Here is a 25,725-nt window from a genome sequence, read left to right as displayed (position 1 = left end):
TATGCGGTTTTAGCTGCCGATTTCACCCTTTTCCACACGAAAAGCATTCTTAGAAATTGGGGATTTTGGTTTGGATATGGTACAGAAACGCACAGCAATCTGCACGGAAATTTGTACAGATCTTGTGTGCGTTCACCCGCACTTGTGTGCAGACGGCCTAAGCGAGCTATAAGGGGGATGTTACAGGTCCTTCTAAAAAAATTAGCATATTGTGATAAAGTTCATTATTTTCTGTAATGTACTGATAAACATTAGACTTTCATATATTTTAGATTCATTACACACAACTGAAGTAGTTCAAGCCTTTTATTGTTTTAATATTGATGATTTTGGCATACAGCTCATGAAAACCCAAAATTCCTATCTAAAAAAATTTGCATATCATGAAAAGGTTCTCTAAACGAGCTATTAACCTAATCATCTGAATCAACTAATTATCTCTAAACACCTGCAAAAGATTCCTGAGGCTTTTAAAAACTCCCAGCCTGGTTCATTACTCAAAACCGCAATCATGGGTAAGACTGCCGACCTGACTGCTGTCCAGAAGGCCATCATTGACACCCTCAAGCAAGAGGGTAAGACACAGAAAGAAATTTCTGAACGAATAGGCTGTTCCCAGAGTGCTGTATCAAGGCACCTCAGTGGGAAGTCTGTGGGAAGGAAAAAGTGTGGCAGAAAACGCTGCACAACGAGAAGAGGTGACCGGACCCTGAGGAAGATTGTGGAGAAGGACCGATTCCAGACCTTGAGGGACCTGCGGAAGCAGTGGACTGAGTCTGGAGTAGAAACATCCAGAGCCACCGTGTACAGGCGTGTGCAGGAAATGGGCTACAGGTGCCGCATTCCCCATGTCAAGCCACTTTTGAACCAGAAACAGCGGCAGAAGCGCCTGACCTGGGCTACAGAGAAGCAGCACTGGACTGTTGCATGTCATTCGGAAATCAAGGTGCCAGAGTCTGGAGGAACACTGGGGAGAGGGAAATGCCAAAATGCCTGAAGTCCAGTGTCAAGTACCCACAGTCAGTGATGGTCTGGGGTGCCATGTCAGCTGCTGGTGTTGGTCCACTGTGTTTTATCAAGGGCAAAGTCAATGCAGCTAGCTATCAGGAGATTTTGGAGCACTTCATGCTTCCATCTGCTGAAAAGCTTTATGGAGATGAAGATTTCATTTTTCAGCACGACCTGGCACCTGCTCACAGTGCCAAAACCACTGGCAAATGGTTTACTGACCATGGTATTACTGTGCTCAATTGGCCTGCCAACTCTCCTGACCTGTACCCCATAGAGAATCTGTGGGATATTGGGAAGAGAAAGTTGAGAGACACAAGACCCAACACTCTGGATGAGCTTAAGGCCGCTATCGAAGCATCCTGGGCCTCCATAACACCTCAGCAGTGCCACAGGCTGATTGCCCCCATGCCACGCCGCATTGAAGCAGTGATTTCTGCAAAAGGATTCCTGACCAAGTATTGAGTGCATAACTGAACATAATTATTTGAAGATTGACTTTTTTTGTATTAAAAACACTTTTCTTTTATTGGTCGGATGAAATATGCTAATTTTTTTAGATAGGAATTTTGGGTTTTCATGAGCTGTATGCCAAAATCATCAATAGTAAAACAATAAAAGGCTTGAACTACTTCAGTTGGTGTGTAATGAATCTAAAATATATGAAAGTCTAATGTTTATCAGTACATTACAGAAAATAATGAACTTTATCACAATATGCTAATTTTTTGAGAAGGACCTGTACATGATGACTAGTGTTGAGCGAACTTGTGTTTTAAGTTCGGCGTCTAAAGTTCGGGTTCGGGTTATCGAAGAATCGCGTTATGGATTCTAAATTCCGTTATGGTCCATAAAATCCATAACGTGATTCTTCGATAACCCGAACCTGAACTTTAGACGCCGAACTTAAAACACAAGTTCGCTCAACACTAATGATGACCTGTTAGAGAGAGAACAAGGGGCCCTTTTACGGTTCTGGCACAGGGGCCCGTTCCTGCATCCGATCGCCCTTGCTAATGCAAACCTCCCAACATTTTGGACGGTCAAAGAGGGACACTTATGGTTCACTGTGTGAAGGATCCATTTTTCCTGCATATTTATACACTTCAATCATTTTCTTTTTACACAATAGCACAAAAATTATCTGAATATAGAAATCTCTAAAATCCTAATTACATCTAATAATATACAAAATATATACAAAATATACAAAGCGGGCTCTAATATACAGAGAGGACCAGACAAAATATTGTCAATGCAATAATGCAAATCTATACAGCATTTAAAGGGGTTTTCCGGCCTTTTTCCTATCCTCCGTATAGGTCATCAATATCAGATCGGCGGCGGTCTGACACCCAGCACCCTGCCGATCAGCTGTTTGAGGAGACGGCGCGCGCTGCTGCTGTCCCATAGACATACAGCGGGGAGTAGGAAGAGAGAAGGGAGACGGCACGTGAGCACTGCGCTCGCCGTCTCCTCCTGCAGCCGGGTGTCGGACTCCCACCGATCTGATACTGATGACCTATCCTGAGAATAGGTAATCAATATTAAAAGCCCGGACAATCCCTTTAAGGAGCAAAGGGGGACAGAGGGACTTGGGTCAAAAAGAGGGACACTTGGGAGGCCTCATGATAAAGTCAACCTATGGTGCAAAATGGCAGATGATGGTGCAAAGGGGCAGATGTATAAAAACTGGTGCAAATTGGAGCGTGTGCCCACAGCAGCCAATCAGATTCCATCTTTAATTAAATAAAAACTTTGTAAAATGAGAGATGCAATCTGATTGGCTGTTTTGGACTCTGACTCCACTTTTTCCCCTCAGGTCAGATGTTCTGATCCAGTTGCAGGCCTTGTGCCATCCTCACACTGTAACCTATGCAGAAAGCATTTCATAACAATTATTTGGGAGACATTTGCATTCATCTGTGGCACTGCTGAGACCTCCAGGAATGGATGGCAGGTCCTGTGAGGTGGAGCTGACACCTTCACTGGAGATACAGAGCCCTCTGGATACTGAGCTGTAGGAGAGTGGGAAGATTGTCCCCCCGCGGCCTCCGTCTCTCCAGCTTGTTACATTGTTGCAGATACAGCTGTGTGGGAGAAGGAGGGAGGAGAGAAGAGCTGTCCGCCCAGCAGCACACAGGCAGCAGCCGGCCGGGGGAGCCCCGCATCTGTGCAGGTACAGGGGGGCGCTGCACCATTGTCCGGGGGGCTCACCGCAATCCTGCAGCCTGGAAATGCGGCAGCTGCAGGCTGGCACGGAAAGGGTTAACAGTGGATGTCTGTAGACCTGCACTGAGGGAGCCTGGTGCTGACAGGGTTAAACATTGACCTCTCATCACTGGCAATCAGGCAGGTCTGTGTGATGTGGCAGCAATGGTCATCTATCTATCTTCTATCATCTATCTTCTATCATCTATCTCTGTCTTCATTTTTGCAAACAAAGGGTACTGCACCCTGGCACTGAAAAGGTTAATAATTCTGAGTATCATTGTTTGCAGACAATATCTCTCTCTCTATCCCTCCATTCATTCATTTATCTATCTATCTATCTAATCAGAATTTCTAATCTCAGAGTCTTCCAAACTCCTGCGCAGAATGAGGGGGGTTATAATACAGAATGAGGGGGGTTGTAATTATCCACCTATCAGCGGGGTCCTTTCTCCTTTTGTGTCCCCGTCCATAGATATTTGCTGTTTATATTTTATATGTTTGTCCCGTCCCCTGGACGATATACTAATATTATTATGGGTCTTGTCCTAAAATGTCTGTGTTCATATCTAGTCCCCCCCGTGCGTTGTCTGGTTCTGAAAGGGTTAATCATATATCCACAGGACGGGCATCGACATAGGTGGTTAACCCTTTTAGAACAAGAGTTGTCAAGCCTTTCCGGCCCAGGGTTTGCGTGGTTCAGTACAGGAGTTGGATAACCCGCCGCGTTGTAAGTGGTGCAGCCTTAGCCTTCCATCACTTGTAAGGCCTCAATCACATGACCGTATCCATTTTTACTGACCGCAAAACACGGATACCGCCCGGGTGCGGTCCGCATTTTGCAGATGGGAACGTCCTGCTCCCTGATAGAAATGCCTATTCTCGTCCGCAAATGCATATTTTTTTTGGCGGGCGATTGGAAGCGCAGATGCGGAGAGCACACCCATCTTTTGCTGCCTCATTGTAATGAATGTGTTCTTATCCGATCTTCAAAATTGCGGAACAGATGCAGACAGAAAAAATACGGTCCTGTGAATGGGCCTTAAATCGGATCTATCTATCTGGTCATAATGCCATTTTGATATTGTATACAGCTCCTGTGCAAACCTATGTATTTCCATGGTTCTAGACTACAAACATGTTCAGCCAGAATAGAACGCCTAAAAATGTAGATATTTATCGGTATACACAAAAAAAAGCTACAAACTCACCCTGTTGTGTAGTCATAGGCCAGTCTCAGACGAGCGTGTTCCCTGCGTGACGCATTCTGCGCGTGGGAGCGTGAATTCCTGTAGTGAACTCCTCTGACCAGATGCTGTGTGTCTCTGCCCGAGCTCAACTGTAAAGATTTGTACTGATGGCATTATGAGAGTACAAATCATTACACTTGAGGTCATGCAGAGACACACAGCATTAGAAATCCTTCTAGTGCCCTGCGGTCCGGTCTGAGGCCTCTTTCACACGAGCGTGACGGATTGGCTCAGGGAAACTCGCACCATTTTGCAAGCAGGTTCAGTCAGTTTTGTCTGCAATTGCGTTCAGTTGTTCAGTTTTTTTTCTACGCGGGTGCAATGCGTTTTTCACGCGTGTGATAAAAAACTGAAGGTTTGCAAACAACATCTCTTAGGGTACTTTCACACCAGCGTTAAAGTTTTCCGGTGTTGAGTTCCGTCACAGAAGCTCAATACCGAAAAAAAACCGCTTCAGTTTTATCCGAATGCATTCTGAATGGAGAGCATTCCGTTCAGGATGCATCAGGATGTCTTCAGTTCAGTCACTCTTATGGTATTTTCTCCGGCAAAAATTCCGGAACACTTACCAGAATGCCGGATCCGGCATTCATTTCCATTGAAATGTATTAATGCCGGATCCGGTACCAAGTGTTCCGGAAAACCAGACCTTTAAAAATGTGAAAAAAATAAATACCGGGTCGGTTTTTCCGGATGACACCGGAGAGACGGATCCGTTGTTTCAAATGCATTTGTCAACTGGATCCGGAAACAAATGCTATCCGTTTGCATACGGATTTCCGGATCCGGCAGGCAGTTTCGGCAACGAAACTGCATGCCGGAATCCAACAATGGAAGTGTGAAAGTAGCTTTAGCAACCATCAGTGAAAAGCGCATTGCATCCGCACTTGCTTCTGGACGAAATGCGTTTTTCACTGAAGCCCCACTCACTTCTATGGGGCCAGGGCTGCGTGAAAAAATGCAGAATATAGAACACGCAGAAGTGATGCATGAAAAAAAAAACATGTACACAGACCCATTGAAATGAATGGGTCCGGATCCAGTGCGGGTGCTATGCGTTCACGTCACGCATTGCACCCGCGCGGAAAACTCGCTCGTGTGAAAGGGGCCTAAGGAGCAGAGTCCACTGTGGTGTGTTGAACATGCTCCCCTGAAACCTGCAATAGAGTAATCCCTTCCATCTGACAAAATAAGAGGGGCAGCGAGTAGCACTGCAGGATCAGACTACTTATAGGGGTTGTTTGTAGTCTGTTACCATGGAAATATATCAGACAACGGTACACTTCTATCTATGTGTGTGTGTTTTCCTCTCCATCTCCTCTCATGGAGCTGTGTTCATACAATCTAGCCAGTTGAACCCCATGTACACACTGCAGATCAGGTTCCATTCTTTTCTCTAATCATAAAAGGGACTTTTTCCACATATCACTCAGTACAGTTCATCAACTTCTGCAGCCGTCACTAAACACCCCCCCCCCCCCATCCTGGAAATGAATCGTAAGCTCTCAGGCAGAATTAGAAAACAATAGCTGTCATGTTCTGGTCCAGAAAGTGTTGGAATTTCCCAACTTTTGGACCTGACAAGTGACCTGCCTTACAATTCTGTCCTGGTCGCTGGCAGGGTGTCATCCGAATTCATTTGCAGATATCAATATTTAACTTGTTGCTGGTTTCATAATTTTTTTTCCTACGAGGAAAGCATTGTAGTAAATAATGAATCGTCTTTGTGTCCATTACGTCATGATCTGCTACAGAACCTGCACAGTGTGTCAGTGACTAAACACACAGAGTAATCCCCCTTTGTAATGAAGGCAGCACGCCCGGGTTACATAACATAATGTTGTATCTCAAATAAAATGGTCACTAGGGTCTCTAGAATTTTCGGAAAGGTGGTGTAAATTTATACTTAGGTCGCCATTAGTGTCTGTCTGGGCCACTGTTAGGGCTCATGCACCCGGCCGTTGCCCTGCCGTGCCCGTATTGCGCCCTGAAAACAGCGGGTCCACAGTATACGGGCATCGCCATGTGCACACTGTATCATGGATGCGGACCCATTCACCGGGAGATACGATGCAGTGCAGAACAAAGGCATGGATCGGAAGCTCACGGAAGCACTACAAAGTGCTTCCGTGGGTTTTCTGAACGTGCCTCCGCACCACAAAAAAGTGCCGCATGCAAGTACTGCTTGCTCATTTAAGTGAATGGGTCCTGCGTCCGCAAAAACCAGGGAGGGACGCATGTCACTGAGGAACACTTAAAGGGAACCTGTCACCAGGATTTTGTGTATAGAGCTGAGGACATGGGTTGCTAGATGGCCGCTAGCACATCCTCAATACCCAGTCCCCATAGCTCTGTGTGCTTTTATTGTCTAAAAAAAACTATTTGATACGTATGCAAATTAATCTGAGATGAGTCCTGTCCCTGACTCTTCTCATGTACAGGACTCATCTCAGGTTAATTTGCATATGTATCAAATCAGTTTTTTTACACAATAAAAGCACACAGAGCTATGGGGACTGGATATTGTGGATGTGCTAGCGGACATCTACCAACCCATGTCCTCAGCTCTATACACAAAATCCTGGTGACAGGTTCCCTTTAAGGGTGTATTACATCTGCCGATTTTTCACACAGTAACGCTGGTTAGCGATCATCTGGCAGTGTAAGGCCCCTTGCAGACAAGCGTGTCCGGATTAGGTCCGGATGCGTTGCGAATGCATTCAGTGAAAAATGCCAGATTTCGCAGGCAAAGTCATTCAGTTTTGCCTGCGATCACGTTCAGTTGTTCAGTTTTTATCGTGCAGGTGCAATGCGTTTTGCACGCGTGCTAAAAAACGGAATGTATACAAACAACATCTCTTAGCAACCATCCATAAAAAAACGCATCACATCCTCACTTGATTGCAGATGCAATGCGATTTTCACGCAGCTACATTCACTTCTACGGGGCCAGCGTTGCGTTAAAATCGCAGAATAAAGAACATGCTGCGATTTTCACACAACGCACAAGTGATGCGTGAAAACCAACACTTTAATGTACACAGCCCTATTGCAATGAATGGCTCCGGATTCCGTGCGGGCGCAATGCGTTTGCATCACGCATTGCACCTGCGCGGAATACTCGCTCGTGTGAAAGGTGCCTAATACTGTCGCCAATTGCCCCATGAACGAGCAAATGATTTCATCGGGCAATCCAAATCTTTTGACATTTAAAAAAAAAAACATTGTTTGCTGGCGGCAGATTGTGGTGTCTAATCACTCTCTGCTGCCGGCAAACGATGATTCAGCATAGGGAACAGCGATGGTGTAACCACTGCTCCTGCCTATACTGAGGAGGAGATCGCTGCATGTAGTAGCAGTGGTCTGCTCCGCTAGCGAGCAGGCGATTCCTGGTAGGGAACACTTCCTTCCCAACAATCGCCTGTTAAATCGGACTGTCTAATACACCCTTTAGGCCTCTTTCGCACGGACGATACGGATTAGGTCCGGATGCGTTCAGAGTGTGTTCAGTGAAACTCGCACTATTTTGAAAGCAAGTTCAGTCAGTTTTATCTGCAATTGCATTCAGTTGTTCATTTTTTTTTTCCGCACGGGTGCAATGCGTTTTTCACTGAAGCTCCATTCACTTCTATTGGGCCAGCGCTGCGCAGAATATAGAACGTGCTGCGTTGTTCACCCAACGCAGAACTGATGCATGAAAAAAATGTTTTTTCACAGACTCATTGTACACAGACCCATTGAAATGACTGGGTCAGGATTCAGTGCGGGTGCTATGCGTTCACAAAACGCACCGCACCCGTGCGGAAAACTCATTTGTGATAGAGGCCTTAGGCCCCTTTCACACGGGCGAGAATCTCATGCGGGTGCAATGCATGGGGTGAACGCATTGCACCCGCACTGAATCCGGACCCATTCACTTCAATGGCGCTGTTCAGATGAGCGTTGATTTTCACGCATCACTTGTACGTTGCGTAAAAATCGCAGCATGTTCTATATTCTGCGTTTTTCACGCAACGTAGGCCCCATAGAAATGAATGGGGATGCGTGAAAATCGCAAGCAAGAGCGGATACAGTGCGATTTTTCACGCACGGTTGCTAGGAGATGATCGGGATGAGCAACCCCATTTAAAGTCAATTTACTGTATTATTTTCCCTTATAACCATGTTAGTAAATAATAGCATTCTTAATGCAGAATGCTTACTAAAATGTGGCATGAGGGGTTAAAAATAATAATAAAATAATTCACCTCATCCGCTTGTTTGCGCAGCCGGCATCGTCTTCTTTCAGGACCTGCCAAAGGACCTTTGATGACGTCATTGCGCTCACCACGTGGTGAGTGCTGTGACATCAGCGCAGGTCCTGCTGAATGAAGATAGAAAATTCAAAGGTCCTTTTGCAGGTCCTGAAAGAAGAAGAAAGATGATGATGCCGGCTGCGCGAACAAGCGGATGAGGGGAGTTAATTTTAATTCTAATTTTTTAAACCCTCAAGCCACATTTTTGTAAGCATTCTGTATTAAGAATTCTATTCTTTTCCCTTATAACCATGTTATAAGGGAACATAATAAAATAAATAGAACACCTAACCCAAACCCGAACTTCTGTGAAGAAGTCCGGGTTCGGGTCTGGGTCCCACAAAAAACTGAGCAACGTAATGCAATCGCATTCAAAACTGACTGAAATTGCTTACGCACTCTCATGATTTTCCCTAATCGCAGACGCAACGCATCCGGACCTAATCTGGACACGCTCGTCTGCAAGGGGCCTTAAGGCCACACGACGGCGTGATCACTCCTCTCAGGACAGTCGGCCTTCTTCGGGAACTCCATCAAACTCCTTCAACATTTTTTAAATGTCACTTTCTCAAAAGTCTGATTTGCGCCAGTTGACATCTTTAGCTCTTTGTTGGCCAAACTATTTTGTGCCATGATTGATGTAAAAAATAAAAATCGGACATCACATATTACATGCCAGTCTCTTTCTAACAAAGCTAGAACCAGCCCTGTACCTCACATGGATCCAGAGATCTCCCCATTCATTGCTCTGCTAGATTCTCTTCAGTCTGGCAGCTCAGTATATGCTTCTGCTGCAGCTATCTCCCTGTCACAGCTCACGCGGTGTATCTTTTCTCCTACGACAGCTCGGGGTGTGTCCTTTTTATTGCAGCTTATTCCCTACCAGAGCTCAAGAGGTGTGTCCCTTCTCCTGCAGCAGTTTTATTCCCTCATCACCGCTCGGGGGGTGTGTCCTTTCTGCTGCAGCAGTTTTATTCCCTCATCACCGCTTACGCTGGGTTCACACCTGAGCGTTCGCGATGGAGCGCTCTGTATGCGCGCTTGTACGGGCATTTGTAATCACGCATACAGAGACAAGCGAACACCCATTGTCGCGCGTTCCCGAAAGTCTATGTACGGGAACGCGCGACAAGACGCCCCAAAGAAGCTCATGTACTTCTTGGGGCGTCGGGCGTTTTACAGCGCGATTGTACGCGCTGTAAAACGCCCAGGTGAGAATCATGCCAATAGGGAAGCATTGGTTTCTCCTTGTTGAGCGTTTTACAGCGCGTAGGAACGCGCTGTAAAACGCTCAGGTGTGAACCCAGCCTTAGGGTGTGTGTCCTTTCTGCTGCAGCAGTTTTATTCCCTCATCACCGCTCAGGGTGTGTGTCCTTTCTGCTGCAGCAGTTTTATTTCCTCATCACCGCTCAGGGTGTGTGTCCTTTCTGCTGCAGCAGTTTTATTTCCTCATCACCGCTCAGGGTGTGTGTCCTTTCTGCTGCAGCAGTTTTATTCCCTCATCACCGCTCAGGGTGTGTGTCCTTTCTGCTGCAGCAGTTTTATTTCCTCATCACCGCTCAGGGTGTGTGTCCTTTCTGCTGCAGCAGTTTTATTCCCTCATCACCGCTCAGGGGGGTGTCCTTTCTGCTGCAGCTCACTCCTTGTGACCGCTTCCAACCACAGATATGGCTGGTGGCAGTTGAACAATGGAACTGAGCATGTGTGTCCACCTCAGTATCTGGATGTGCACATTTCTATATAGATTACATACCAGGGGGCACCATTGTAATAAAGAGAACTAGATTAAAATGACATTTGATGGCGTAACCCCTTTACGGTTGGGTTCACACATAGGTTTTAATAATAAATGTGGTTCATAGTGTGTTACAGTTTTTTTGCCCCCCCCCCGAATACACAGGAAATAACTCTCTACTTTGGCCAGTTATGGTGTTCCTCACGCTATGAACCTATTTATATGACACTTCTGTGAATTTGACAGAATCCCCTTTAATAAACGCTGCCATATTCTGACTACAGGTGTCCTTTCAGGCAGGTATTTTCCGTTTGGCGGCACATGTCAGCAGGGTGTGTGTGTTCCTGTTGTGTCTTGTGCTGTGTCTCGCTTTCTTGGTGGCAGGGAGTTCACCTTGAGTAATTCCTTCTACTAGAAATGTGTGTTTTTGTTCCCATGCATTTCTTGGTGGTTTGCCCTGTGTGGATCTTGACATCTTAAACCTCTCCCCATAATAGGAGTGATGATCTTGTTGGATTTCTTTAAAAGGACATAAGGGATCAAGCCATACGTTTTTACTCCTGAGCCATAGTTGCAATCTCTTGGTATTCTTTGCTGGCGCAGTTTCCAGGCGTACAGCAATCTGAAACTTAGGGGGTGCATCTAGCAACATGTTGTGGACTGTTTTTAATATTGACTAGCAGAACTGTGAATGCAGCTGTGGAGTGTAATGCAGACTGTAATTCAGGATCAGTGCAAAATAATTAATGTTTGCACACAGTGGGGAAGATGTACTAATAGCGCTGCACTAAGAGTAGGAATCCCAGTCTTAAAGAGGACTGGCCAATCGCAGCGCAGAGCTCACAGCCTGGGAGGTTTTTTTCTCCCAGGCTGTGAGTTGTGCCCTGCAATTGGCCAGCGCTACAGCCTGGGAGGAGGAGACTCCCAGTAGAACAAGGGCAGACTCCGCCTACTATAACCTAGAGTCCTAAGTCTCCGCCTACTATAACCTACTGAGCGAAGATACCTGAGGACATAACGGGAAAACGGAGCGGCGCCCAGGGATAATAGTAAGTGCAGTGAGATCCTCGGGCGCCGCTGTATATGTCAGGATACTTAGTTCACAATGTTTTTCCAGGTGAAAGGTCCTCTTTAATATTAGACAAATTTTACTATTCTGGTGCATGTACCTTTATAAATTTGAAGTATCGTAAATCCTGCGCCAAATTCTGTCCATGTGCCAAAAAACACATACTTATAAGTTGGCGTAGTTTTACTCCGAAAATGCGCCAGAAGCATGCATACCGTTTTTGTGACGTGAAATGCGATTTTCAATAGTAAGTCTGCTCCAGTGAACCCAACAGCCGAATAGTGAATGCAGCTCTGGAATATAATACAAAATATAACTCAGGATCAGTACAGGAAAAGTAATGTATGTACATATACAGTGACTGCAGCAGCAGAACAGTGAGTGCAGCTCTGGAGTATAATATAAGATATAACTCAGGATCAGTACAGGATAAGTAAAGTAATGTACATATACAGTGAGTGCAGCTCTGGAGTATAATATAAGATATAACTCAGGATCAGTACAGGATAAGTAAAGTAATGTACATATACAGTGACTGCAGCAGCAGAACAGTGAGTGCAGCTCTGGAGTATAATATAAGATATAACTCAGGATCAGTACAGGATAAGTAAAGTAATGTACATATACAGTGAGTGCAGCTCTGGAGTATAATATAAGATATAACTCAGGATCAGTACAGGATAAGTAAAGTAATGTACATATACAGTGACTGCAGCAGCAGAACAGTGAGTGCAGCTCTGGAGTATAATATAAGATATAACTCAGGATCAGTACAGGAAAAGTAATGTATGTAGACAGTGACCCCACCAGCAGATTGAGTACAGCTCTGGGGTATTATACAGGATGTAACTCAGGATCACTACAGGATAAGAGACGTTATGTATTTATAAAATGGCAAAAAAATTTTTAATGTAGTTTCATTCTATAGGTAATGTGTAGACTGGTGCCTGATGGTGGACATTCCATTTAAAAACTCATTGAAGCTGTATTTGAGATGCAGTTATATCACTTTTAGGCTGCATTCACACATACGTGGTCCGTGAAAACCCGTCCTGCTGAGTGCAGGAGTGCACGGCGTCGTTGGTTGCTATGACATCGTGCGCTTCGTGCCGTCGCCGCTGTACAGTAATACAGTCATATAGACCATATGAGTGTATTACTGTACAGCAGCGGCGGAACAAAGCGCATGGTGTCATAGCAACCAACGACGCCGTGCACTCCTGCACTCAGCAGGACGGCCGGCCGGATTTTAACGGACCACGTATGTGTGATTGCGGCCTTGGGCCTCATGCACATGACCGTTGTTGTGTTCCGTTCCGCAAAATGGGGTTCCGTGATCCGATTCCGTTATTTGTTTCCGTGTGTCAAGTTTGCCATGCAAATGATAGGGAAAAAACGTACGCGGAAGACAATCTTGTGTGCCTCACGAAAAACGGAACAACGGACACTGAATTGGACACGGAATAAAACAGCGGTCGTGTGCATGAGGCCTTACACACAAATGGGCCCCATTCACTTCTATGGGGCCTGCGTTGCGTGAAAAACGCTGAATATAGAGCATGCTGCGGTTTTCACGCAACGCACAAGTGCGGGTGCAATGCGTTTACCTCACGCCATGTTTTATAAGGGAAAATAATACAATCTACAGAACACCGATCCCAAGCCCGAACTTCTGTGACCTCCATTTGAGGTCCACAGCATGGGGCACACACGCTCGTGTGCATGAGCCCTTGTCCATCAAATAGGTGATAACTGTTAGATCAGTGGTGGTCCTACCAATGGGACCCCCACCGATCATGAGAACAGGGGACCTGTACCCTGTGGGGCCTCCTTGAAATGGACAGAGCGGCTGGGTGGAAATGCGCACCACCGTTCCATTCATTTCTATGGGAGCACCGGAGACAGGTGAGCTGTGTACTCGTCTTTTCCGCCCAGCCTCTCCGTCCATTTCAGGGGGGCCCCACAGGATATGGGGCCACTGTTCTCAGGATTGGTGGGGGTTCCAGTGGTAGGATTCCCGCCGATCTCATAGTTATACCCTATCCGTGGTATAGGGGATAACTTTCTGTAACCGGGATGCCCCTTTAAGCTCTGATAAGGGACTAAACTAGATTAGGGCCCATTTAAACTTTTACCATTGCATCTATTGCACGTCCCTATTATTTAGCTATTACCCAGTTTACTTTGTGGTACCAGTCCTTCCCTATGGTACCAGTCTCTTTCCCTATGATCATAGTGGTGGAGGTGCATTTAGATTTATCTCTTACGTGTTTCAGCGGGCTGTGAGTTGCGCCATGTGTGGTCCCATAGATGTCTCTCCAGCCTCCTCATCTGCATCTATCCTGCACTTGGAGCTTGGTCTTGGCACGACTTATAACTCCAGTATCGGATAACGCACCATGCTGGTATGATCTAATACCGCACACCAGTTACTGTATGCACTTGTCATGTAATACTACACGTCTGCGTTTAAAGGCGAGCTACATATGTAACATGGGTCCTGGCAGCAGTCAGATGCAATTTCCTTGACTGATGAACGGCTGCGATCTTGCATTGACATATAGTCATGAGGACGATATACGGTATTAACAGATTTTCCAAATTGCTTTCCCAGATGTATGAAGACGCTTAATGGTGATGTAGATGACATTACCGCATTATACCCACTACATGACATTACTCATGTCTGTAAAATAGTTTGGGAGAGTTTTTATTTAAACTGCATAATTCAGGGAAAATAAACTACCACGGAGTAAAGGAATAAGAACTTTGTGAGTGCTTTTATCTGCAACCTTCCCTGCTTGGATTTTCTGTGCCTGGCATCCAGCTGAAGAGGACTCTTGGGAGGAGAATTGTCAGCAGGACATGTCGACTCTTCTTAGCCAATAAGAACAGCTGGTAAAACTCCCAGTAATGCTGATTGGCTGAAATCAGATGACTGACAGCAGCTCAGAAATGCTGTTGCTTTTAGCTGAATGCCAGGCACAGTACGCAGCCACCAAACTCTGGATCTTTGAAGCAGATGTATAATATATTTTTCCTAATTGCCAGGGAAGCATATTACTCATGCCCCATAGTTTCTGTCTTCTGTCTTTTAAGATCCCACATCTTAAATATGTGTTGCATTTTTCAGCTTCTTTCCATGGTTCTTTAACGTGAACTGAAACGCTGGAATCAAAGGAGGGCTGAATCAAGAGACAAATCATGACCGATATTCCGATCGATAAATCAAATCTGCCACGGGTTAACGAAGGTTAGTGACAGCTCATGTTTGCTTGTCATTTTATTTTTCTTTGCAACATCAAACACCTGCTGAAAACTGTTATCTTTTGGAATGTGTATGGATAGTTATATTTTCCTTTCTATAGATTTACTCCATTCACACCCAAAGCTGCTATCAAACATCTTCTATTTTCCCTTGGAAACAGACCACAGTTTACCTGTTCTTTCCAGTAAAGCCATATTCACATCTCAGTGTTCCACGCACGTGTGCTGTATGTGTTCTCCGCGCACGTGTGCTGTATGTGTTCTCCGCGCACGTGTGCTGTATGTGTTCTCCGCGCACGTGTGCTGTATGTGTTCTCCGCGCACGTGTGCTGTATGTGTTCTCCGCGCACGTGTGCTGTATGTGTTCTCCGCGCACGTGTGCTGTATGTGTTCTCCGCGCACGTGTGCTGTATGTGTTCTCCGCGCACGTGTGCTGTATGTGTTCTCCGCGCACGTGTGCTGTATGTGTTCTCCGCGCACGTGTGCTGTATGTGTTCTCCGCGCACAGCTCACATCCCCATTAATTTTAAATGTGTGTATTCAGACATCAGTGTTTTAGCCCAGTCTGTGTTTTTACAAAGGATGCATGCTCTATTTTTGCCCATTATAGTCTATGGGTCCGTGAAAGCCACGGATGCTATCCGTGTTGCATGCGTGTTTCACGGATTATTAGGAAGAGATGCTTTGAAAATTATTGTTCAGCTGTGCAGGGTCAGTGAAACACGGATGACACACGGATCCTTCACGGATGCATCATTGACCACCTTCTCACGGATTTGAGCACGGAATGAGGCTCTAGAGTCTAACCTTACCTGTGGGATGTCATGTGAGCTCCCACATTACCCTTATGATGAAATGAAAATTGGCAGATTCTGAATGCAGCTTTGGGTGTGAGTAGAGAAGAAAAGTAGAAAATCTTGCCAAAAGTGAAGCAAAGCACACGCAAAGTTGCTAAATGTTGTTCCATTAAGCATACTTATTGTCTTGACCTGTATATTTACTGGCTTCTTTGTCGGTGATGAGCCCCTGTCGGGGTGTCCCTCATGCAGAATGGCGCATTCCTGTCTGTCTTTCATTGCCAAAATGATAGATGCTCTTTTGAAAGTCACACGGAAGATACAAAACTCTCATTCTCCATTCCCTGTGCAAGCGATCTCCCCTCTCCCACCGTGTCACAAGGATTTATAGCAGGCCCCGGTGAAAAGCCTGACCTGCGGTGCATTGTGTGATGTGTGTGTAAAATTTATCGCCATGCCGCATCTGTCTTGTGTGAGCTATTTTTGCTGTACTTCATGAATACCGCTCTTACGACTACAGAAACTTCAGATGCCTCATATCAGTCGATGGTAGAACAGTGAATGTGCAGCGTATTTATTTTCTCATTGCGGCCTTTTTTTTTTACGCCAAAATCCCACTAGGCAGCCACAATACGTCACTCTGCATATACTACTTGTGTGCTGGTGGAGGAAGCCATATTGATGAGTAAATTGCTTGCCTTTGAGGGGTGACAATCCGTTTGGCAGCTTTCTCGGGCAGGATAGGAAACATGCATACAAGATGTCCACTTTTTTGAGTAAGACGTTGCTCACGTCTCTGTCAAGCAGATCCAGCTGTCTGATCCCGGATCGCCGCCTGATGCCGTTATAGTCAAGAGATCCAACTGTACGGATATTGTGAATGCTGGCCAGCTGTTCCCTGCTGGAAACGTAGCCTTAGGCCTCTTTTTATTTTTATTTTTTATTTTTTTTATTTTTTTTGCGTTTACATTACGTTTTTTTGCGTTCTGTATACGGAACCATTCATTTCAATGGGTCCACAAAAAAACCTAAAGATACTCCGTATGCCTTCCGTTTCCGTTTTTCCGTTCAAAGATATAACATGTCCTATTATTGTCCGCATAACGGACAAGGATAGTACTGTTCTATCAGGGGCCAGCTGTTCTTTTCCGCAAAAAACAGAATGCACGCAGATGTCATCCGTATTTTTTGCGGATCCATTTTTTGAGGACCGGAAAAAAAATGAAAGCCATACGGTCGTGTGCAAGAGGACTTAAAGGGGTTCAAGGTTAGAAATATGCAGAGGCATCTTCCAGAGAAAGAGAATTGTCCTGCTAGTGCCACCTTTTTGGAAGAAAAAGGGCGGCACTGGCAAGACTTTTCTCTTTCCCTGGAAGACGCCTCTGCATATTATTTTCCCATAGAGCATTGCCACTAAGTCTCCCTACACAGCTGGTCTCCTTAAAGGGGTTATCCAAGATCTATAATGCCCTCCCATATGCCCGAGCCCCTCACACAGATCATACTTGCCTTGCCCCCCGGCACCCGCAACGCTTCTGATTCTGCACGGCATTCGGCATCGGGGGTGGAGTAGGGGAGTTAGCCTATAGGGTGGTATGGCAAACAAGTCAATTCTACTGTATGTGTTATGGGCTTGGGAGTAGTATGTGTAATCGCGACTGTCCAGATTTAAAATCCTCCATACATCAACGAGCCTATTGTTCTGCAAGACAGAGCGAACCCTGGAGATTGTTGAGTTAGGAACAAGAGATCGTCCTAGGGATGTGTCTAGTGACGGGTTAAGAGGTAAGTTAAAGTCAGACATAATAGCTGCAAACGTCTTACCTTGCCCCGAGTTTGGAAGGTATAAGTTACCTATTGTGTACGCTCTCCCATGGATGGCCAGCTTGACAAAGACGTATCGTCCCTTGCTGCAGGACCTGGAATCTATAACAGAGCAAGGAAGATTTTTATGCAGAGCGATAGAAACCCCCTTAGCTTTAGCTTCTGGATTTGTACTGTGAAACCAGGTGGTATAGGCCCTTGACCTAAAGTTTGGGTTGTGGTGTGTCTTAAAATGCGTTTCTTGCAAGAGCAAGATCTGCGCTTTATCCTTTTGCATTCCCTCAAGAATCTTTGATCTTTTGTCAGGGATATTAAACCCTCTAACATTTAGGGAGACGAGTTTGATTTCAGCCTGTTGGTTCATTTCTGACAGAGGAATGAATCAGCAATGCAGGACTCGGGAAGGGATCAGGGAAAGGTATTGAGGTAGGAAAAAAACTCCAGGAGAGGGGGAGACAGGACAGACAAACACCACAAAGGGACAACGAGTGAAACTTGGGCAAAGAGACCACAGAGACAAACAGAAAAAGGGAAAGGAAGGGGAAGAAAAAGAAGAGGAGGGAAAAGTGGAGAGTAGTCGAAGACAACAAATTAGGAGTGGTACACAGAGTGTATCAATGAGACCTCGGAAGTGAGGAGGGTAACGTTGAGCGTTATTTGGGGACTGTCTTCCAATAGCAGATATTGAGACCTGCCCGAGAGTATAACTGACCATTAGTTATCAAAGTGAGCGTCCTAGAGATAAGGATAGTGGACGGGAAGGAGTGACGGGCGAGTAGAACCTGCCGACATATATTTCAATAACATAACTGAACTATGAAGCAGAGAACACCCAGCTAATTGCTTACTCATTAGCTGAAGACAAAATAACTAAGCCGTCTTGTCAATCAGGGTAGCACCTCTAACACAAACCAAGGGCGCCCGGACCTCAACTGACAAGAGACCTCAAACATAAGAGCACATTATAAGTGACAAACTGTACACAGCATGCAATGTGATGCGATGGGGAGATCATGATGATGGCCTCCGATTATCAGACCGTCTATTGCGTCCCGATGGCGTAGTCTTCCAGACTGAGAAACGTGCCGGGATCGGAGGAATGGTACTCCATTCAGGGAGCTCAATATCAGGTAGTCCCAGCGCAGCTAGAAAATCTGCTAACTCCGAGGGATCTCGCAGTTCATGGCGTTTGCCGCCTCTTCTGACCACCAGCTGGAACGGATATCCCCACATGTAGGGAATGTCTCTTTCACGTAGGCACTCTAACAGGGGGCGAAGAGCTCTACGTTGTTGTAGGGTAGAGCGGGCTAGATCTTGTAGTAGCGAGATGTGGGCTCCCTTGTACTCGATCGAAGCTTTGTTATGCGATTTCCGCATGATTTCCTCCTTTACGGAGTAGTAGTGTAAGCGGCAAATAACATCCCTGGGTCTAGAAGGATCAGGATTAGGTGGGGCGAGTGCCCTGTGCGCCCTGTCGATTTCCAGGTCATCAGAGACCGGTCTGTTTAAGATCATCTTGAAGAAATCCTGCAGGGTGTGGATGAGATCTGCAGTAGATAGGGATTCAGGAAGGCCTCGCAACCTGATATTACGCCTGCTGCGGTTTTCAGAATCTTCATGAAGCCGGTATAGCTGGCTAATGTGTTGGTCTCTCTGAAGACCTTTGTCTTCCACTGCATCCAGACGAGAGGACAATTCAGCTTGGTGAGAGGAGACATCATCTACCCTCTCCTCGATGAGTTGTAAGTTGGTAGACAGGGTATGGAGTTCCTGCTTATATGAAGTCTCCAGTCGTACTATGAATTGTTCCATTTCTTGTCTGGTCGGCAATTGCCGGACATGGGCCCTTCAGTCCCAGGATGGGTCATCTGGCTCTAATTGTAGAGAGGACTGGGTTGGGGCTTGTGGAAGCAGAGGCACCGACGCTTGTGTCACTGGCACAGGATCTAGTGCGGCCTGGCAAGATGGCTCGTACCTCGTGTCTCCTCCGTTCACAGCATGGGCCGGGGGAGGCGGCGGTGAGCCTTTCTTCCAACCTGTGGCGGGCGACTGAGACTGGTGCATGTTGAGGTGCAGGTCGTCTTCAGCAAGCTTCGGGCTTAGTAAGGGTTTGTATGGGGGCGCTGCGATATTAAATTCGCACGCTGCTTGCGGGAGAGCAGCCGCGCAGGAGTTGCAGCCTGTTACCTTCTGCCCCTCCGGAGCAAAAAACGCCCGTGCGTCTCACTTCTGTGGGAGTTCTGGGGGGACCGACTGTTGAACCCCTTCTCGTCCGGACCATCTGAGCCCAAGAGCCAGGCACCGGTGAGCTAGGAACGCTTGCTAGAGCAATGTCGTGGCAGGAGCTCTCTGAGATGCGTGTTCACTCCGCCATAGTCAGGACACTCCCCCCTTAAACTTTGTTTAAATGCTGTACGGAGACCCGTCTCCGTACAGCAGGGGTGGGGAACCTCCAGCACGTGGGATCATTTGATGTGGCCCCCTGCCAGAACATATTGTGAAAATGCTAATTAGCATGTGGGAGGCACAGGAAGGTGAGAACTGCACTGTCTGTCCTCACCCTCCCTGGTCATCTTCCAGCCCCGCACTGTGTCCTGACACGTACAGCGTCAGGACGTAGTGCACGTAGATGCACACTATGACCTGACGCTGTGCGCTGTCGGGTCACAGTACAGTGCGGTGGGAAGAAGACCAGGGAGGGTAAGTGAATCTCCAAAGAGGCAGCGCCGTCCGGAGCTGGAGAGGTAAGTTAGGGGTCTGATCTGAGGCTGGGGGGCGGGTCTGATCTGAGGTTGGGGGGGGGGGGTCTGATCTGAGGTTGGGGGGGGGGGGGGGTCTGATCTGAGGTTGGGGGGGTCTGATCTGAGGCTGGGGGGGGTCTGATGGGTTGTGATTTGAGGCTGGGGGGCAGATCTGAGGTACAGAAAGGGACAAAGGCAGGGACAGTTGCAAAGGAAGAGGCAGGGACAGTGGCAGGGAGAGTTAAAGCTGGGTGAACCCCTCTCTGGACCCCTCTGGGATGAGCTTCCATTAATGCCAAAAGAAGAACTTAATATGTAACATTCTGAACTAAAAAATTATGGTCAAAATTGCACCTGTACTATATGTAATAGAAATATATATAAAATTAGTGCAGGCGCCATTCCATTTTGTGCTACAAAAATACAGCGCTAAAAGATTTTTTTAATCGAAGCGCAATTTCCGTAACTTATCCCGTAGTCAGTTATATGTTTGACCAAATACAGCAGTTACATTTTTAAGATGAGAATTTTGTATGGCCTCCGAATAATGTTACAAGTATCCAAATGGCCCTCGGCAGCAAAAAGTTTCCCCACCCCTGCTGTACAGCATTAAATGTATGGGCTCCGGCGAGGGGAATGACAATAACTTCGGGATTTGATTTAGCAACTTGAAAACCATTTTAAAACTTGGTTACAAAGCCGGTACTGAAGCCGCCTTCGGATTCCTGTTTTAAAATAGTTTTCATTTTTAAAAATCGAATACCGAAGTTATTCACCGAGGTCTCGCAAGACTTCGGTGATAACTCATTTCAACGCACCGGAGCTCATACATTTGAATACTGTACGGAGACGGATCTCTGTATCCGTATTCAAACTAAGTTTTGACCGAAGCGACTTCGGATCTATGATCCGAGGCTTTCATCACTAGTCATCATACATCAGCACTGTATCTCATCGTGGTCCATTGCTTAAAAATAGTATTGCTCCTGTCCACAAGCGGATGCGATATTCTGTAGCTGTGACAGAAAAGCCAGAAAGCAGTATTGTGTACCGCTCAGCTGTTTGCCCTACTTCTGGTTGTCCTACAATAGACATACCATAGTGTGGAGGCCATCACCGGTCATGGTCAGAAATGGGCAAGAAGCTACAAAAATGTCCAGTTCTAGTGAGCAAACGTAGATCGCCATATTATTGTCCGGTGTTCCACGTTCAGTTCACTTTAATCCAAGGGGGTTCTGGGTTTTGCAGTGTGAATGCATGAGATGATGCAGTAAGGGCCAAGAGGCCTCAGTAATGAGTAGCTTTACCTGCAGTGATAGTGCCATCGATAGGTAATGGACTACAATGATGCGTAGCGCCAAATCACAATCTCCTCTCTGCTACATCTGCAGGTTTTCTGTTCTGTTATTATGTACTAATGAACTGTTACAGAGAAATTTAGAAAAACCGCCTGTGCTGTGAGATTTTCCTTTCTTCTAAAGTGGAAAAAAGCCTGTTTTGTCACTTGGGCCCAGAGTCCAGTTCCCTGTCCCCGTGTTACATGCTGGCAGACTTGCTCTTTTTCCAATCGCACCTCCACTTCGTTTAAGGCCAAATCTGACACGGTGTCTCTGCCAGCGTCTTTTAAAATATGCATCTAGATCCTTGAGAATAAGAGTACAGCTACTCTGTGATTTTGGGCGTTACACGTATCGCGCCCAAGTATTGCCATGTAGCAGGGCAGCTATAGGAATGAATGAGGTTGCAGTGCAAGACGCACATTTGTTGTCACCGAATCACAAAAAAATTCAGCAATGTTGAACATGCGAGTCGCACCTAGACCCCATTTATTCCTATGGCTGCCCTGCTACACCGCAATTTATCGGCGTGACGTGCAAATAACCTGAAGCCGAAAACGTATGAAAAATCTGTAGCGTAATTGGAGAATACTTAGAATTTTACATTATTGGGCCAAATCAATTTCTTTTGTTTCCACTCACTTAATGGACCTCCCATTCTCATGCTCTGCACGATTCAGTGAAAAAAACATGAAGCACTTGACGCACCATAAGGTGTCACTCATGTAGACCTTAACATGTAGCAGAGCTGACTTTGTGTAAGCTCTACATTAAGGCCTTATGCACACGGCCATTGAGGATTCCGCAGATGGATCCAGACCCATTTAACTCGAATGGGTCCGTGATCCGACCACAATGCAAAAAAAATAGAACATGTTCTATTTTTTTTTTTTTTGCTGTTCGGAGGCACAGAGAGAAAACCCGCGGAAGCACACCGTGGTGCTTCCATGTGGTTCCGTGCCTCCGTTGCGCACCAAACCTTACGGATTGCTGACACATTCAAGAGAATGGGTCTGCAGCCGTGATGAGGTGAGCACACGGCCGGTTACCATATATAGCGGACCTGCTGTTTGTGCATGAGCCCTAAGGCTGGGGCTGCACGGCGGCACGTGTCGTGAAGATCTCAATGTTGCATCTAAGGATGGGGCTCTGCTGCGGCCGTCATAAAACGTCGCAAGTTGAATACAACTTTACCATCCTAGACCACAATGCGAGTTGTGTACGACTGCGACTAACCTGCAACACTTCTGCAATTTGTTGGTGTTTTTACAGCCAAATCATAGCCCTAAAGTAGCCACGTGACAGCAAGTTGCTTACAATTTGCGCAAATGTTTTTGTGGAACCATGTTTAGTGTAGAACCAGTCACTATGTTGATGCTTTTCGTAGACTTCTTGGGGCAAGCATATGCCAAAATAATCTAGATAGGTTACTAGAGACCAGTGACCAGACACATCCAACCATTTGGGTATGGCAAACATTTGCACAGTGTGGCGGTAGTATAGTAACTCATGTGTGTATATATACAACATCTATATGTCTTTATCCGCAGTATATTATAAATGGCGCATTTCCTTTCTGGATCTGACATATGTCGCAGACCATTTGTATATGGACAAGACAGAATAATTGCCGTTGACTCCAGGCCTTTACTGAATGGTACCAGATGCTCAGGAAATTGGAGCCTCTTATTTGCATCACTCGGAGGCAGGAAAGTTTGAGTGGCCGCCAGTTTGTGGTCCTTTTTGGTTATGGACAGTGATGTCGTGGACAGTGATGTCGCAGAATTTGTTTCTAGTATTTGTAGCAATATAGTCTGATATTGAAATACTCCCTTTATTAGCAGGTACATTGTGGTTTGTTTATTTTTTCTCTTAAAGTCATATGCACGCTTTAAAGGACTATCTTTCACTGTGAAGCAGTTAAAAGCCCAAAAGTGAATAAAGTGTATGTGTCCTCTTACTGTTGTTTATTTAAAGGCCCCTCGTGTATTTTCGTTTCACTTTATGTTTTTAATGGTGTCAAAGAGCGAGAGAGAGGAAACTTGCCCTTTAAATTCCAGGATCTGACCCTATTGAGTTGTGTGGAGTTTTGTTTTTTTTTTCCGCTTTTTTTCTGCCTTTTGTTAAGTGGGTTAATGTTCTGTCGGAAATCTAAGAAATCTTCTGCATTATGTCAAAGGATCCTGAAAATTTCCAGAAAAAATAAAAAAATAAATTATGCCCGCTCCCCTCACAAAAGTGGAATCGGTTTAATAAGATGGTAATGTCATTTCTCGAATCAGTTTATGCATCAGCCTCCTGGGACTATTTCTACCCTTCAAGGAGGCATTTTTACCTCAAACTATCTGAGGTTGACCAGGTCCAATTCTTATTTGTGAACTTTCTCCATTGACTCTCTAAGCACAGTCCCTCATAAAATGTAAGGGTCCAAGTAGTCCTTTAATTAAAACCTTCCGCCAAAAACAGGTTTTTTTCAAATGTTTCTAAATGATATCTGTATGCAGCCTGCAGCCCCCCCCCCACCCGGCCTCATGTATGCAGCCTGCAGCCCCCCCCCCCCCCCCGGCCTCATGTATGCAGCCTGCAGCCCCCCCCCCCGGCCTCATGTATGCAGCCTGCAGCCCCCCCCCCCGGCCTCATGTATGCAGCCTGCAGCCCCCCCCCCCCCCGGCCTCATGTATGCAGCCTGCAGCCCCCCCCCCCCGGCCTCATGTATGCAGCCTGCAGCCCCCCCCCCCGGCCTCATGTATGCAGCCTGCAGCCCCCCCCCCCCCCGGCCTCATGTATGCAGCCTGCAGCCCCCCCCCCCCCGGCCTCATGTATGCAGCCTGCAGCCCCCCCCCCCGGCCTCATGTATGCAGCCTGCAGGCCCCCCCCCCCCGGCCTCATGTATGCAGCCTGCAACAGTGTCTCTGTTACTGTTCAGCAGAAACTAATTATATCTATCAGACTTGTACCAGAACGAAGAGGAAAAGATGAATTTATCACTTATGACTGTTTAGCTTGGTTTGGCGCCAGCTGCTGATACCAAGCGTTGGCTGAATCTGTAACTACAGCTGACACCAAAATAACAGCCTGGACGCTCACTACTCTGCGCTTTTCTAGAAAACAAACAGTAACAGATTCTCAGCCGTTGCAGTGAGAGCCAGAGTTACATCTAATGGGCCTGACAACATTGCTCAACCCACAGGAGCAACAATCGCCCAATTTTATCCGATACCTGAAAACTTCATACAACCCCTACCCCTGTATGGCTGCATAACCTATAGGATTTAACATTCAGGACTATAGGAAAGCTAAGTGACGACCTCTGAGGGAGCTGAAATGATGGCCATATTGACTGGTACACAGCTTTCCCAGGATCGGATCACTTATTTTGTTGTCACTACGTTCGGTACATACGCTGAACCTATGGCACTGGCATGAAATGCATGAAACTGAATAAAAGAAAACATTTGTTGCCCTTGCAGTGGCGTGCCTAGGGTGTTTGGCACCCAGGGCAGGTCCTTTCTCTGGCACCCCCCCCCCCTTACCATACTTTAAAAAAATGGTACCACCTCACAGTAGTATTGCCCTCACTGTACAACCTTCACAGTAGTTTTGTACAGATGTGTGCCCCCACACAGTAGTTATGCCCACATTGTGCCCTCTCAAAGTAGTTATGCCCTCTCCTTGCCCTTTCACAGTTGCAATGCCCTCTTTGTGCCCCCCTCACAGTAATAATCCCCATTGGGCTCCCTTCACAGTAATAATGCCCACTGTGCCCCCTTTAGAGTCATAATGCCCACTGTGCCCCCTTCACAGTAATAATGACCATTGTGCCCCATTAATAGTAGTAATGTCCACTGTGCTTCCACCATTCTGTACCCCTCGGGCCTGAAGGAGGGGAGGAGTGCGGGGAGCTGAGCGGTGAGGGACAGGACCGCAGCTCCCAGCGCTCCAGCGATGAGCGCTTCCATCTGTATTGATGGAAGCGCTCATTGTTTCTGGAGTCGGCACCTGGGACGGACCACCCCCCCAAGCCGCCCCTTAGTACACCACTGTGCCCTTGCCAACCAATCGCAGTGCCGGGCAGACTGGTAACTTAAAGTCGCCCTGGAAAAGAAACTAAAAGTGGCCCCATGTTGTAGGTAGGTCCAAAGAGAGAAGGCGGGGAAACACAAGTAGGCAGGGACAACAGAAGTAGGCAAA

General features: G+C 46.4%; 1 protein-coding gene across 2 annotated transcripts in view; it reads left to right on the top strand.

Annotated features, from left to right (window-relative positions):
• Positions 1 to 3,029: 3,029 nt before the first annotated feature.
• LOC122928721 (coiled-coil domain-containing protein 50-like) overlaps positions 3,030 to 25,725 on the top strand; it is a 95,258-nt gene continuing 72,562 nt past the window's right edge. The window contains exons 1-2 of one of the 2 annotated variants that reach the window (XM_044281864.1): positions 3,030 to 3,187; positions 14,702 to 14,821. In XM_044281864.1, coding sequence (XP_044137799.1) covers positions 14,773 to 14,821 — 49 coding nt within the window. In that variant the 5' untranslated portion in view covers positions 3,030 to 3,187; positions 14,702 to 14,772. Of the gene's footprint in view, positions 3,188 to 3,346; positions 3,365 to 14,701; positions 14,822 to 25,725 lie in introns of those variants that run through there. The other variant, XM_044281865.1, reaches the window with a different exon arrangement.

The sequence above is a fragment of the Bufo gargarizans genome, chromosome 2, assembly GCF_014858855.1.
Source record: "Bufo gargarizans isolate SCDJY-AF-19 chromosome 2, ASM1485885v1, whole genome shotgun sequence".
In the NCBI taxonomy this organism is placed as follows: domain Eukaryota; kingdom Metazoa; phylum Chordata; class Amphibia; order Anura; family Bufonidae; genus Bufo; species Bufo gargarizans.
This window is presented reverse-complemented; position numbering and strand designations above follow the sequence as displayed.